Source organism: Onychostruthus taczanowskii, unplaced genomic scaffold, assembly GCF_017590055.1.
Source record: "Onychostruthus taczanowskii isolate IOZ18803 unplaced genomic scaffold, ASM1759005v1 scaffold96, whole genome shotgun sequence".
In the NCBI taxonomy this organism is placed as follows: Eukaryota; Metazoa; Chordata; class Aves; order Passeriformes; family Passeridae; genus Onychostruthus; species Onychostruthus taczanowskii.
Window position 1 is genome coordinate 492105 of NW_024507657.1, and position 15133 is coordinate 507237.

Here is a 15133-nt window from a genome sequence, read left to right on the forward strand (position 1 = left end):
CTCAAGATTCAAACGCAAAGGTTATAGTTACTGCACATACTGACCTCTCAGAGATTACAACAGGTCATTTGCATTTACAATGCAAATGGAAAGCTGGATCACAGCCTCCTACACTTCAGCTAGTCTTTGTGTCATTAAAATATTTTTAGTTCTTCATGTAAAATATGGTAATGTCATGTCCCTACTGATTGGATATTTTTTTAACGAATGAAACTGATCCATATGTGAGAGTGTCAAAATGAAGACATCATTTCAAGAGGAAAGTAAAATATGTTTCTACTAATTTAAAACAGTTTTTTATTATAATTTTTTCTCCACGTGCCTATAACAATTCCCAGTGGAATCAACAATAGCTGCCAAAATGTTTTCAATATCTTGGCTCTGTAAGCTGCTACTACATATTTCTGAGTAGAACATCAGTGCAATCAAAATTATTCTGGGTTCTAAATCTCTAGTATACAACCAAACAAAAATGACAATACATAAAGAGACTGCACTCAAAAAGGAATTTCCATACAGGCAAGTATTTCCTCAAAGCAATAAACATTAATGACAGTCTAAGCACACACAGTCTAAGCACACATAATCTAATTTTAAGTGTATAACAATAACCACAGAAGTACAATTACTGACATGTTCTACATGACATGTCATCATATGTCATATGTTTTATATTCCTTTGTAAGATGGAGTCATTATAAAATAACTTGAAAGCCATGTATTTTAACCACATTTTCAATATGGAAGAGTAAACAAATCTGAAACACAAATCCTTTAAGATGGATTAAGTTTGTTTTGGATTTTTTTTTCAAGAAAAAGAACAATAATTCCATTCAAAATTAAAAACCGCCCCAGAAAAAAACACAGGCTACATCCAAACAGACAAGAAGAAAAAGAAAAAAAGTGCTTAGAATGGCGTGCCTTGAAGTTTTAACACTATCACTCTTTTTTTTCCCTAGTAACATCTGTCTTACTGAAAAGTACAATTTCCAAATGCACATTTCCAAACTACTAGCTATACTCCAAAGTAGTCTACTAAGATGGAACAGGGAAGCTGTGTTTAATCTGATACATGAATAATCTTTAGTAATAAAGAAAAAAGTAAGAATGTAGTTGAAGTTCTGCAGGTGATGTGTAGTAGCAGTTAAGCAGGTCTAAATGTAGAGTTTTTTCACCAGTAGAGAGAACTCTAGGGAAAAAAGATTCACTTGTAATAAACTATTACCTTATGCATTTGATGCATTCCCTCCTGTGGATAATCTGTAGGTCCCATTGATGGCATGGGATGTGGGACACTGGGCGGACCAGGACTTGGCCCCATCATGCTGTGAACGGAGCCAGGAGATGGCCCTGGTCCTGGACTAGGTCCCAGAATCGGTCCAGGTGAAGGTCCTGGTCCAGGGGAAGGACCAGGATGAGGCATGGCGCCAGGGTCTGTAGGCGTGGACATCTATTTTCTGTCTCCTTTTCAATTAGCAGAATAGCTCTAATAACAAAAACAAAACAAAAACAAAACCACAATTGCTATGTGACATTAGGGGCATGGCAAAAATTTAATAAAATCAATTGTCACATACACACATACACATACATAAATACACATGCAAGCTGTCACCAGCAGAAATTGCTTACACAGTCCTTAATGTTGCCCATTAGCTTGATCATCCTTCTAAAAGCCTACTAGAAAGACAAGGATCCGATAATTCAATCAATTTCTGGACATTTGCGTGGTACCCACAGAACAAAGCAGCTAGTGTGCTATGAGAAACATCTACCAGAAAACAGTTGAACTGACTTGCTATCACCAGATGTGTCATGTGGGCCAAGCACAGCACAGTAGTTACTAAAAGCAGCAGAGTAGGACACCTCTGTAACCTATAGGTTAAAAAACCTTTCCCTTATCAGCTATGACTAGCCTGAAATTTGTACTTGCAAAATTTCTGGCAATACAGTGAAAACATTAAAAGGATTATTAAGACTATTTCAAACTTTTTTTTTCCACTTGCTTGAGAGCACTGAGACACACATGGAGCCACCAGCCTGCCCTGCAGTGGCTGAGTGGGCACCGGCGGAGCCAGCAGTGACAGTAACCGGTTGGAACACGGCCTCACTGCTCCCAACCACCCCTTGCCGAGGCAAACAGCTGCAGTGGGAGCCACGGACTGCAGTGAGCAGGTCTGGAGCCAGCGGAACTACAGGGCAGCACTGACACCCACCTGGGACTGGCAGCTTGCCCTAGAGCAGCAGACCAGGCGTGAGTGCAGCCAGCAAGGATGGTGGCTGCTCCAATTCTCTCAAATGGGCTCCTAGTGAACCTGACTAGGGCACACTGGCTGCACTCCCATATGACCATTTAGGAGCAGACAACAGAGGCAGAAACTGTTGAAAAAGAAGGTCGTTCTCTCATTAGTGAATGCTCCCTCAGGTATGGTTTTCTGACACGCCACAGAGCTCATTCCCCCTGAACTCACTGCACTAGCCACGTCAGAAGCCTTCAGCCAGCAAGACTATCCATTGGTACATGCAGCTCTTCAGGACTCAGGCTGCCACGAGTGCCTGATGCCTCTCCGTAAGGCTGGGGCTGACCGTCACTCCTGTCACAGAAGATGTATTTTAAGTGAGCTGTCGGCAGGTTAAGGAGCCATGGGTGAAGTGAACAGCCTGTGCAGTACTTGTGAGAATGATTAACAGATTGACAGGCTATTCTCAATGAGTCTCACAAGTCTCAAACCTCCACTGAAGAGAAGATGCAAGTGGACTCAGAACCCTACCAAGAAGGAAGGCAGAGGTCTCTTGAAAACAAACACTGGAAGCCGGCCACTGGCCACACTAGGCAGAACACTCCTCCTCCCGAAAACTTGAAGACAACAAATAGAACTGGTATCATTTACAAGAAGTATGATGCCCTGGAATGGGAAGGACAGTCAGCTGATGAGGTAGACAAAGGTCCTTCTGGGATGGGGGAACCATCTGGAGCAAGACAGCCTGCTACCCTCATCACAACTGCCCCTATTAATTAAAAGGGAAAGGGTAGTTGATACAGGTGACTCCCTTCTCAAGGGAAGTCTGCTGCACAGACCAGACCTGCTATGCAGACCAGACCCAAATCTGCCTTTTTTTTTTTTTTCCCCCATACCTGAAGCCATGTGCCTTTTGCAGAGTGGAAAAAGGGTTCTACCACAAGAGCTAGCAGGGCTCATTGGCAGAGCTTTGAACCAGACTGGAAGGCAGGAAGGAATAAAACCAGGCTTCCCAGTGCTAAGCAATGGGATGGCACACCAGAACTTGAGGAAGTGAGATCACTCTATCTACTCCAGGAGGTGTAGGCCACAATGAACTACAAGCATGGGGAAAAAAGCAAGGGGAAGCTTTGCGCCAGTGCCAGAAATATGACATCACCAACATAAACAAAACTCAGTGGGATGAGTCCTGTGACTGGTGTGCCATGCTGGATGCTTACAGGCTCTTCAGGAGGGATAGGCAGGGCAGGTGAAGTAAGGGTTTATAACAGAAGGACAAGAATGTATGGAGCTTACAGCCGGCAACAGCAGGATTGAGGCCTTCTGGGTTAAGATTAAGGTATAAACAAATAATGAAGATGTCATCATAGGAGGCTGCTATACAGGCACAACAATGAGATCAATTCCTCAGGTAACCAAGGGAAACCCTCAAATTTCTCCTTATGGTGTAATTCAACCTGACAGATGTTAATTAGGGAGACCACACAGCTGTCACAATCAAATCCAGGAGATTCTTAAAACACCTGGATGCTACTTCATGGTTCAAGTACTAAAAGAGCTGACTAGGTGCTCTCCTTGATTTCATACTTGTTACCAGGGAGTGCCTCATGAGTGACAAAGGTGACTGATGCCATTCTTGGGCTCAGTGCCCACAAAGTAATTAAGTTCAAAATCTGTTGACAGAAGGAGAAGCACAAGCAAAACCTCAACTCTGGATGTAAGGAGAAGAGATTTCAGGCTGCTCAGGGAATCAGTCAGTAAGGTACCCTGGGAAAAAGCTCCTGTAGGTGCTGGGGTCTGTCAGCACTGGTCACATTTTAAGCACCATCTTCTAAGGGCATAGGAAGAGGGAATTCCCAAATGCCAGAAGTCAAGCAGGGGAGGCAGAAGATGGCTTGGCTGAGGAGGTATCTTCTTTGGGAAGTAGAGGCAAAAAAAGAAGGTGTAGGCTCAGAAGAAGCAAGGTCAGGTGATGTGGGAGGATTACAGAAATGCTGCTCACCACTGCAGGGAGAAAACTTGTACTGAAGCTCAACTGGAGATGAAGCTGGCCACAACTGAGGGAGACAGTAAAAAGAGGGGTTTTAAATGCATTAACAGCAAAAGGCAGTGGAGAAATAACATAGTCCTCTTACAGGGTGAGAAGAGTCACCGCACAAACAAGGACATGGACATGGCAGAGGTGTTTAATGCTTTCTTTACCTCTGTCCTCAATGCCAGTGATGGATTAAGAGTCTTGAGTTGGAGGATAGTGGCTGTGAGAATGATAAACTCCAAGTTCCCTCTAAATCTGTAAGACCCAATGGAATTCATCTGAGAATACTCAAAAGAGCAGGCTGACGTCATCATGAGACCTCTCTCAATGATTTTCTAATGGACTTGGGAATCCAGATAGGTCCCAGTTGACTGGAAGATGGCTGGAAGATGGCTGATGTCCCAGTTTTCCAGAAGAGCAGGAAGGATGAGCCTGGAAACTCCAGGCCTGGCAGTCTCACTTCAGTGACTAGCAAAATTATGGAGAATATTATTCTGGGAGGTATTGAAAACACCTGAAGGACAATGCAGTCATCGGTCACAGCCAGCATAGGTTCATGACAGGAAAGTCCTGCTTGTCAAAATTAACTTAATTTTATGACAGAGTAACCCACTCACTTGATCAGGGGAAGCCAGTTGATGCAATCCTTTTGGATTTCAGTGAAGGTTTCAATACTGCCTCTCACAGGATCCTTCTGGACAAAATGTCCAGCACACAGCAGGGTAAACACATCATGTGATAGGTGATCAACTGGCTGATAGGCTGCACAAAGGGTTGCAGTGAATGGGGTGGCATCAGGCTGGTGACCTGTGACTAGAGGAGTTCCACAGGGCTCCTCCGCCTTAGGGCCAGTGCTCTTAAACACAGTATCACAGAATGGTTTGGCTTGGCAGGGACTTTTAAGATCATCTAGTTCCAATCTCCCTGCCATGTGCAGGTACCCCTTCCACTGGATCAGGTTGTTCAGAGCCCAGTTATTCAACCTGGCCTTGAACACCTGCAGAGATAGAGATCTTCAACTTCTCTGGTCAACCTGTGCCAGTGCTTCACCACCCCTATCACAAAGAACTTCTTCCTAACACTAATCTAAACCTATCTTCTTTAAGTTTAAAACCACTGCTCCTTGTCCTGCCACTGTGTGCCCATACAAAAAGTCTCTCCCTCATTTTTATAAGGCCCCTTCAGGTAGTCAAAGGCCACAATGGGGTCTCTCTGAAATATCCTCTTATCCATGCTGAAAACCCCTGTTCTCTTGGCCTTTCTTCACAGGAGAGGTGCTCTATCTAAGCTTCTTCAAGGCCATCTTCTGGACCCACTCCAACAGGCCCATGTCTTTCTTTTACTGGGGACCTCACACCTGGAGACACAGCACTCCAGGCAGGGTCTTATAAGGGAAGAGTAGAGGGGGAGAACCACCTCCCTCACTCTGCAAGCCCCATTTCTTTTGATGCAACACAGGATGCAGTCGGCTTTCTGGGCTGGAATTGCACATTGCACACAGAAGGTTTACCTTCTCGAAAGACTTGGAAGAAGGACTTGAAGGGATACTAAGATTGCAGATGATACAAAAGTGGGAGGAACTGTTGGCTCCCTCAAAGGCAAAGAGGTCCTACAGAGAAACTTAGAAAAACAGGAAGACTCAGCCATCACCAAAGGTACGAAGTTTACCAAAGTCAAATGCCAAATCCTGCGCCTGGGATGGGGCAACCCTGGATGTACAGACTGGGGAATGAGATGCTGGAAAGCAGTGCCACAGAAAGGGACCTGGAGCTCCTAGGCAACAGAAGGCTGAATGTGAGTCAGCAGTGCTCTGGCGGCCAGGAGAGCCAGCCGTGTCCTGGGGGCATCAGGCCCAGCACGGCCAGCTGGGCAAGGGAGGGACTGCTCTGCTCTGCTCTGCACTGGGGTGACCTCACCTCGAGTGCTGGGGGCAGTTCTGGATGCCACAATGAAAGAGATATAAAGCTACTGGAGAGTGTCCAAAGGAGGGCCACAAAGATGGCGGAAGGCCCAAACCAGAAGTACCAAGGAGCAGCTGAGGTAATTTGGCTTGCTTACCCCAGAGAAGACAAGACTGAGGGAAGACCTCACTGCAGCCTACAACTTCCTTATGAGGTAAAGAGGAGGGACACTGTCACTGTGTCTCTTCTATGTGGTGACCAATGACTGGACCCAAAGGAACGAACCTGAAGCTCTGTCACAAGAGTTCTAGGTTGGATATCAGGAAAAGTCTCTTTACCCAGAGATTTGCTGGGCACTGGAATGGACTCCTCAGGAAAGTGGTCATGCCACTGAGCCAGACAGAGGTCTCTGGCTCCTGGTGTGGTTCTTGTGGTGTCCTGTGGAGTGGCAGGAGCTGGACTCAATGATCCTTGACTTCCAGCTCAGGATATTCTGCAATTCTATGACTTGATACCTTGGGATCCTGTTTCCTTGCAAGGTAAAACACAGAGATGCCTATGAAGCCTCTCAGTTCAAAATGCTACAGTCACTAATGAGTCCTCTACAATCCCACAACATGACCACAAAAGGAATCAACTTATCAAATGTTCACAACTGCAAACACTGTAACTTCCTCTAAGAGGCCTATGTCTTGTATGAAGGACAACACACATTTCCACACAACAAATAGTTTTCACATGTGTCAATCATGATATTGCAAAATCTAAGACTGACACAGCTGAGTCACCATGTGCATTATAAACAAAATTCAATCCATTTAACAAAGCAAATACCTAGCACCACCACTACAATCCAGAAGAATGTATACAGAACCATAACACAATCAATAATAGAAGTGCTATCAGCACAGAGTATCCCAAAATATTTCACAAGACATCTACCTATACACATGCATTAAAATAGGTATTAAAATCTTCCCCTCTATTCACCTATTCATCCTATTTCAAATTCAATTCACAGTTCTCATAAAAACTACGTCCAATCTCAAGTCCATTAGTTACACTGCCATTTACAAATACATTAAACATACCTTGCATGCAAATTTGAAAAATTTGGAATTCTATCTGATAGGATAGCAAGTGTCCAAACTATGAAAAGCAGCAACTATGAGAGGTGAATGTCTCACACTAGACCTGCATCACTTACACTAGACCAAGTCCCTTCATCACCTTTCTCTGAGCAAAGACACATCTCACATAATTGGGAATTGTCTTAGACAGATTTGTATTCAGACACTTTATACATCAAAGGAAAAAAAAAGTAATACATAAAATCTGTATTGGGGAATATAAAGTATTGGAAAACACTAAAATGCAAGTAACAAATCCTGTCTGAAGACAGTCATGGAAATAAAGAGACAAAGCAATTTTCTCTGGCAATAGTAGTCCACAAAATCTAAAAAAATGTCACTCACCTAAACCAGAACACAACAAGGCCCTCCCAACTAAGTATCTGTTCACAGAAATTACCTGCTAAAAAGTTTGTAGTTTAACATGTTTCAAAAATAGCTTGGTTTGTATTTATTAAGTCTGAGATTGTATTAAAAAAAACCCACAGAAATTATACACCCTGCTCTCACTAAAATTCAGTGAAGGCTAGATATCTAAATCATTTAGGCCTTTACGAAAGTCTCATCAAAGTAAAAATCTACAAAAAGACAACAGGTCCAACAGTAGCCAAGTTCCATGCAGATAATATTGGTATTATTTTGGCTAAATTCTGGTGCTTGCAACAAAAAAAAGCAGTATGAAGCCAATTCCCTGCCAAAAGCCAGTCCTGACCTATTTCTTTGGACTGCTTTTTAATGAGTAGTGCCTGTTAGAATTAAAAAACAAGGAGGAAGGAGAGGCAAAAAAAAAAAAAAAAAAGTATATGTTTCCAACAAATTACAAGACTATAGTGAAATGAAAAAAATAATTAAAAATATCACCTTATTCTTCTAAATGCTGAGGATCTTGGCCCTGATTCTTGAACACGTTACATGCTGTTCAATTGTTTTTCAAGTGTCCAATCTTAGAATTTCCTCAAAACGCTTGCTTTATTACTACTTATTATTTAGTATTATTCACATGACTTCAAAGAGGATGTTTTTGGTTTTTTTTTTTTTTCCCTGAAGCGTAATCCTTTACCACCTCTTAGATCTATTTACATCAACATGACCAATTTTCTTTTGTGAACCATCCCAGATGAACTACTGGCAACTGAATTAGTTGTGGTGAATCACATGGTTCTTCCTGTGGTCTCAGAGAAGTTCTCCACCTCTGCTGGACACAACCAGAGCTAAGACAGGGAAATAAAAAAGGCGTCTATTGTATGTCAGACTAACTTTAGCCAGATCCAAATACAAACAGCCACATAACAAAGAGTGGAAGATTAAGGGAGACTTAGGATCTCTGCTCAATTATTTCTAGATCAAATGGTTTAGGACAGTGAATATCTGCACTGTGAACAACTTGAAATAACAGTCTCTAAGCATAAATGTTTCTCCAATATCATTTTATATACACTTAGAAAGTGTTGCAGATGTAACTAATTCATTGTACAATATGGCCTTCCTGAGTTCAATGTTTCCATTACACACATTGTGGTATAAACCTGCCACAAACCCACAGGTAACAAAGGCGGGGATTTTTTCACATGAGGAAGTATTAGCAGATCCCAAATGAAAACACAGCAGGTAAAAAACCATTTGCATTACTTTGGAATTCAAGACCAGCTGTACACCCAAAAAGATCCAGGGATTACAGACTGCTTTGATAGGGCACACACCAAGTCTGAGAACAGATGGAGCAGCAAGTATTTATAATTCTTCTAGCTAGTTCCCTTCACCATCCAATATAACTTTCCTCTCAACCTACACTGAACCTCAGCCAGGGTGTTTTGGCCACATTTCCTGCCTTGGATATGCACTGGAAAGTAATGAAACCATACCGCTTAGAGCTTATGAAATATGGACCCACACATCAGCCACACAGACACTGCAAAGCTGACTGTAACTTTGTCTTCACAAGAGAAATAGTTACAATCTAGTTCTCCCCACACATTTCCAACTGCAGTCACAATGCACAGCTGGCTTTGAAAAGATAAACTGTAATCTTGTGATACACTATAGGCTACAGGAGTTATCTTTATTATACCATAGAAAACATGGAATTATACTGTGATTTGTATTACTTGCATAATCTGCTAACTATAATCAAATTAGTATGCTCAAAGTAGAAGAGCTGATTCATAATGATAACTCATCATCACTAAATAACTTAGAAGCAAATCAGTGTTTTGTATTGTACAACTTCACAGGGCACTGCATTACCTTTTATCACGATTTAATTACTGTCATTTCATTAAATGACAATTCAATCAATAAAGAGGTTTACATGAAACAACAAAAAAAATCAGTGAGAAGACTCAAATCTTCAACTAACATAAACCAGTTATTAGTTCACATAAGAGAAGCCAAACACACTAACAGCTGAGATCCTGCCATTGCATGCTCATGTATGCCATGTCAGTGTAACTTGAAAACCTTCTGCAAGATAATCTGTTTAAAATACAAACCACAGAACCAGAAATGCTGAACCTTAATTACTTATCCAGACACCTAAGCTAGAAGAAAAAAACCTCCGCAACACTTCTTTAGCTGCATGTCTAGCTCTCTGCCAGAAACTGCTGCAAGTACCCCGACAGAAGTTGCAAAACAGGTGGAACGCTTACACCAGAAACTTCATTGTGGAGTCATGTAGTATAAGAGACAGTTTACTTTAGGATAATAGTCAGTACTCCTCACCTTGAAATATTTTGGTAGAAATTCTTACTCCTACTGCGCAGATTACAGCTTTACACAAAGTTGAACTTTTCTCAGTTGCTCTAGCTTACAGCCTACCCTCTCAGGAGAAACTAACATCAGCAGCAAAAAATAACTTCTTAACAGCTGGGAGCTGAAAGTACTCCCGACTGTCAAAAGGCATAACCACAAATCGGAGTGCACACAAGTTAGGCTAAGCTATGCTGCCAGACTTTACTGTGAAGACACTACAGCACAGACATATGATCCTTTTTGATAGCTTTGCTGCAGAGGACAGTAGCCTTCAGGAAAGAAAGAGAGCAGACAGCTACAGCCAAAAGTTTAACTGCCATAAGACCATGTCCAAGATCAATCCCATGTTTGCTACGTATGTAGATTCTCACTGTAAATTTCAGGCACAGAAAACTGATACAGGACACTAGTGAATGGTCATGGATTAAGTTTTCATGCTGTGAGCTTTACTACAGGTATTAGCCACCATTATTGAACACTGTCTTCTCATTTGTTTCTAAATAAAAAGCTGTAATAAAAAGCTGTAAGAGATGCAGACAGAAGGAAAGGAATGCACCATATTATCAACAATATCATTGGCTTTACTTAAACAGGGAACAAGAGGAGGAAGAAGGGAGAAAATTGTTTTAAATACAAGCCACTTATATTTAAAACATATATTTTCTGTAAAAGCAAACATAATTTTAACATTTTCTCCAATGTCTTGCCTTAAGTGATCCACCTAGGTGTTCAAACAGAAGTGATAAATAGGAAATATTCTCTGCCAACTGAGACAAACAGGAAAATGTTAATGCCCAGTAAGTAATGATTTTGTACACGTCAGAAACAAAGAAAACAATTTTCAGTGTTAGTCTTCTTATTCTACTGTAATTACAAACTATCAAAGCTGTGTTTAAGAAAGTTTTACTTCCTTCCCTTACTCATCCTTCTCTATTTTATCTCAGAAATAAGACATGAGCTTTTCTCTAATGCCAATTTTATGACAAGTGATTTTTATGTCATAATGTTGTGTTTACTATTCCAGTATAAAAAAAACCCCAACCTAATGTGATAAAGTCCAAAAGTGATGGAGGTCCAGGAAACATCTATTACACATAGAGAATTCTGACAGAAGCAGGAAACACACAGAAATGTAACAGACATTTTGATGAGTAATTTGCAAAAATATTCGAAATCATACAAATGAGGAGTTTCCTTCTGAAAAGAATCACTTGTAGTTCACAGCAATATTACTCATCAGGAGGACAAAAAACAGAGGCAAAGTGTAGACATTTTTTAAGTTGCTACTGTGCACATTTTGACCTTAACTTCAAAAGTCCACAAAAACTGGGAAAAATATATATGGAGATAGTAATTTCAAACACATCTTTGTCACGAATATATGTAATATAGGTATGTGAGCTGAAGGACCTTTTCTCCTGTAAATTTTCAAGCCTCAGGTGTTGTTGAAAGCACTTTTCCAAGCTTGACAAGAAACGTTCATAGACTACTTCAGAAATGAACACACTATCTAAGATTGCTTTGAACAAACTCTTTTGGCACATGTTCCATGCAACACCACAGAAATATCAGTCTTAAAGCTAAGAAATAACTCATGAGAGAAATAATGGTTTTAATGAAGATATACTCTCACCTCTCACAAGTCCACATATTCTGTATGATCCACTTTAAATTTTAAAAGTTCACTATCCATACAGTCTTTTTGCTTTCTATTACTGATATATATATATACAGACGTAAAAACGTGCCTTGAGGCAAGCCTATCCTTCTGACACACTACTTTTTTTCCTTAGAATCACAAAAGGACAAAAGAAACGAAGTCAGAGACAGTAATAGGGCAATTAGGTTCCCAAAGAGAAAGTGTGCCCGTATTTGCACAACAATAGTAACTTGCACAGAGGAGACTGCCCCACCCCGAACAAGTAACTGGTACACTACCAAAGAAATTAAATTCTGGTACAGTGTTTATCATTTGGGTCTTAGGGTCTGTGTTTAAAACCACTTAACACTTCAGAAAGTTAAAGCAAAACAGGAGAGAATGCAAACGGAACAACGCCGTGTCGCAGACTCCAGATCAATTCTTCAATGAAAGCATGCAGAACACTCACAGCGGAAAAAAACCCGCCACCAAACAAAAAAAAAAAAACGAAAAAACAACAAATTTTTATCTTCAATTCTTCAGCTGGTTATTTACTTGCATATTCATATTCACATAAATATTGATAAAAATACATCCTAGAAAGAACAGCGTTAGCCTAACATTCGGTAAGTCCGAATATCAAACATATGAATCAGATATCAAGAAAAAAAATTTCGGTACGATGTATGTAATCTGCAGACACTTTTACACTCCCTTTACTTGACCATAACGCACGCTCAGGGGAAAAAAAAAAAAAAAAAACAAAACAAAAAACGACCCTAGCCAATCGTTAAACTGTAACTTCAGATCGAGTTTAGAAGAGCTCTAACTTTTCCAGCCGTGCGCAGTTTGTAGTTCCACCATTATAAATTTAAGAGGGGAGGAGACAACGTAAGAAACTCCATTTCTGCACCGTGAACACAAGGAAGAGCCACAGCGGACGACCCGCGACCGGGGAGCTCAGGAGGCAGCGGGGCAAGGCGACCGCTCCCTCCCTCCCTCCGCGGCAGCAGCGCCCCTCTGCCCTCGGGTGCTCGGGCCCTTGCAGGACGGGCGGCGCGCAGGCCTCGGCGCCGGGCCGCCCGCCGCCTCCCCCGCGAAGGCGCCGGGGCGGGCGTGCACAACCAACAGGGCCCTGTTTCCCCCCCCCTCCAGCCTTTCTGGAAAGTTTTCTCCCCGGCCGACAGGCTGTAAAACGTCCCTGCCTGGAAATGCGGCCCCGCTGCTGCCTGCCCTCGCCCCTCTATGAAACAGCGGGTGCGCTGCTGACGGCGCTGCCCGCGCACGGCCCCGTACCTCGGCCGCAGGCAGGCGGGCGGGCGGCCGGGCGAGCAGCCGGGTCATGCCTCAGGGCTGGGCTGGGCCCGTCTCCCCGCCTCTGCTTCCCTCCGCCACCATGTCACGCCGACCAAACATGTCTGTGCGCCTGTGTGTGGCGGCGGTGACTTCCTGATCCGCCGCCGCTTGCACAGGCGGAGGGACGAGAAAGGCCACCCACCCTCCTATCCTCCCCCCGCCGCCTCCGCTGCCTCCCCCCCTCTGCCCCGCAGCGGCCCGGGGACGGGCTCCGCTGCCCTCCGGCCCCGCCCGGCAGCTGGCTGCAGCAAGCGCTCTGCCGCCCACCCCCGCCTCCGGCTGGGCACAGAACTTTTCCAGGTGCCAAAACACCGCCGTCCCCTCTCCCGACATAGGGGCAGACGAGCCGCAGCTACCTGAGCATCCGCGCGCGTTTGCATCCTCGCTCCCGCCCGGCCGGGTTAAAAAAAATAAATTTCCGCGCACACCGGAAATAAAACGCTTTTTTGCTTGGCAGGCGATTCCAAAATTGTAAGCGCATGTTTTGTGCTACTCTGCTTGGAGGTGGGGAGGAGGAGGGGGGCGAATTTCTGCAGGAAAAACGGGAGGGGTAAGACGACATGAAAGCTATTTTGGGAAGTAAACCGCGACACCTTTACAGCAGGAGTGACTGCACAGTTCAAAACAAGAGACCGAAAAGCAACAGGAGCCGCAGCCCTGTTGGGCTAAAGTCCCAGCCCCCGCTTCTTCCCCCTCCCCGGTGTGTGCAATGTTTGTGACAGGCAAGCAGCGATGATCCGGATCATGGCCTCCCTCGCTCTGCCGGGGAATGCCGCTACTCTCCTCGCAGGCGAGACCGCTCCCCCATGCACCATGTTCCTCCCTCCCCATGCCTCCCCACTTCCCCTTGCTCGGCTGGGTCTGCGCCAGCGTGTGCCACGGCAGAGAAACAGCCCCACCGCACCGCGCTCCGCTGCCTCCGGACACCCTGAACTTCACCCTGCGACCCTCGGCAGCTGCAGCAGAGCCTCCCCCGGCCCGTCCGTGTGTGCTGTCGCTCCCCAATGATCCATTTCTCCCGTGGCCGCTTCGCCCGCAGCCCGTGACACGCTCACTGGGCGGCAAGACCGAGAGTGCCGCTGACTCACGAGTCAGCCACCGGCGACTCCGTGGGGGTTCTGTCGCTCCCACTCCGGCGATCCGCATCGTGATTATTCCAGAATAATACCAGATCAAAACTTTCTTCTCTCCACCCACTGGGGGATATAAATATTCGGGAGGGCTGGGCGCCGGGAAAGGTGGGGAGAGGAAGCAGGTGGCACGGCGGCGGCTGGGACCGACGAGGCCGTGCCCGGGGAAGGGGAGCGATGGGGAGAGGGAAGGTGGGCACGGTGCGAGCCGGCACAGCCGGTGACAATAAAGGACCGTGCCGGGCACGGGGAGCTGACGGGGCTGGACCGAGTTGCAAGTTGCATTTACCTTCCGCCCGGGCGGAGCGCCGTGCTGAGCGCTGTCGCTCCTCTCCCCCCTCAGTGAGTCATCCGAGTCCAGAACCGGAGCGAGGGACTAGATTACGAACATGACTTCATTGATGACAGCCATTCCCTCCTCTTCCTAAACTCCTGCCCCTCCTCCGGCCCCCCCTTCACGGACACCACTGCTCAGGCAGCGGTGTTGCTATTGGTCAGCCGGGCAGGGAGTGCCCGCCCTCTTGCGTAGAAGGGGCGGTTCTATTGGTCTGAGGAGCCGTCGCTCATCCGGAAGGCCGCGGGGGGGGGTGGAGGTGTGCAGGCGCGCGCGGGGCGGGGTGCGCTGCGCTCCGCGGCGCCGTGCGCAGGGCGAGCGTTGCGCTCCTGCGCTGGCCGCGCAGCGGTGTCAGCTTGCGCTCCCATCGGGTGTGCTCCCGCGCCCCTCCCAGCTCGCCTCTGCGGCGCGGAGAGAGGGGCAGGACCTCTCCCCGTGCCAAGGCGGCAGCAGGGCGCGGGCGGCACTCGCGGGAGTAGTTTGGGGAAGAGGTGAAGAAGGTGCTGGAACTGCGCTGTGCCTCTGCCCCACTGAAGGGGCGGGGAGGAGCCAGCCTGACGGGCCTGGGATCAGCTGTGTCTGGCTGTTGGGAGTGTGTGTGTGTGTGTGTCTGTCTGTCT

At 45.3% G+C, this 15133-nt stretch overlaps 1 protein-coding gene across 5 annotated transcripts in view; it reads right to left on the reverse strand.

Annotated features, from left to right (window-relative positions):
- The window catches only part of SMARCA2 (SWI/SNF related, matrix associated, actin dependent regulator of chromatin, subfamily a, member 2), a 118862-nt gene extending 104243 nt beyond the window's left edge, over positions 1–14619 (reverse strand). The window contains exons 1-2 of one of the 5 annotated variants that reach the window (XM_041426894.1): positions 14469–14619; positions 1226–1486 (exon numbers count right to left, since the gene is read on the reverse strand). In XM_041426894.1, coding sequence (XP_041282828.1) covers positions 1226–1450 — 225 coding nt within the window. In that variant the 5' untranslated portion in view covers positions 1451–1486; positions 14469–14619. Of the gene's footprint in view, positions 1–1225; positions 1487–12989; positions 13201–13405; positions 14032–14137; positions 14428–14468 lie in introns of those variants that run through there. The other 4 variants (XM_041426897.1, XM_041426896.1, XM_041426895.1 and 1 more) reach the window with 4 other exon arrangements.
- Positions 14620–15133: the final 514 nt, after the last annotated feature.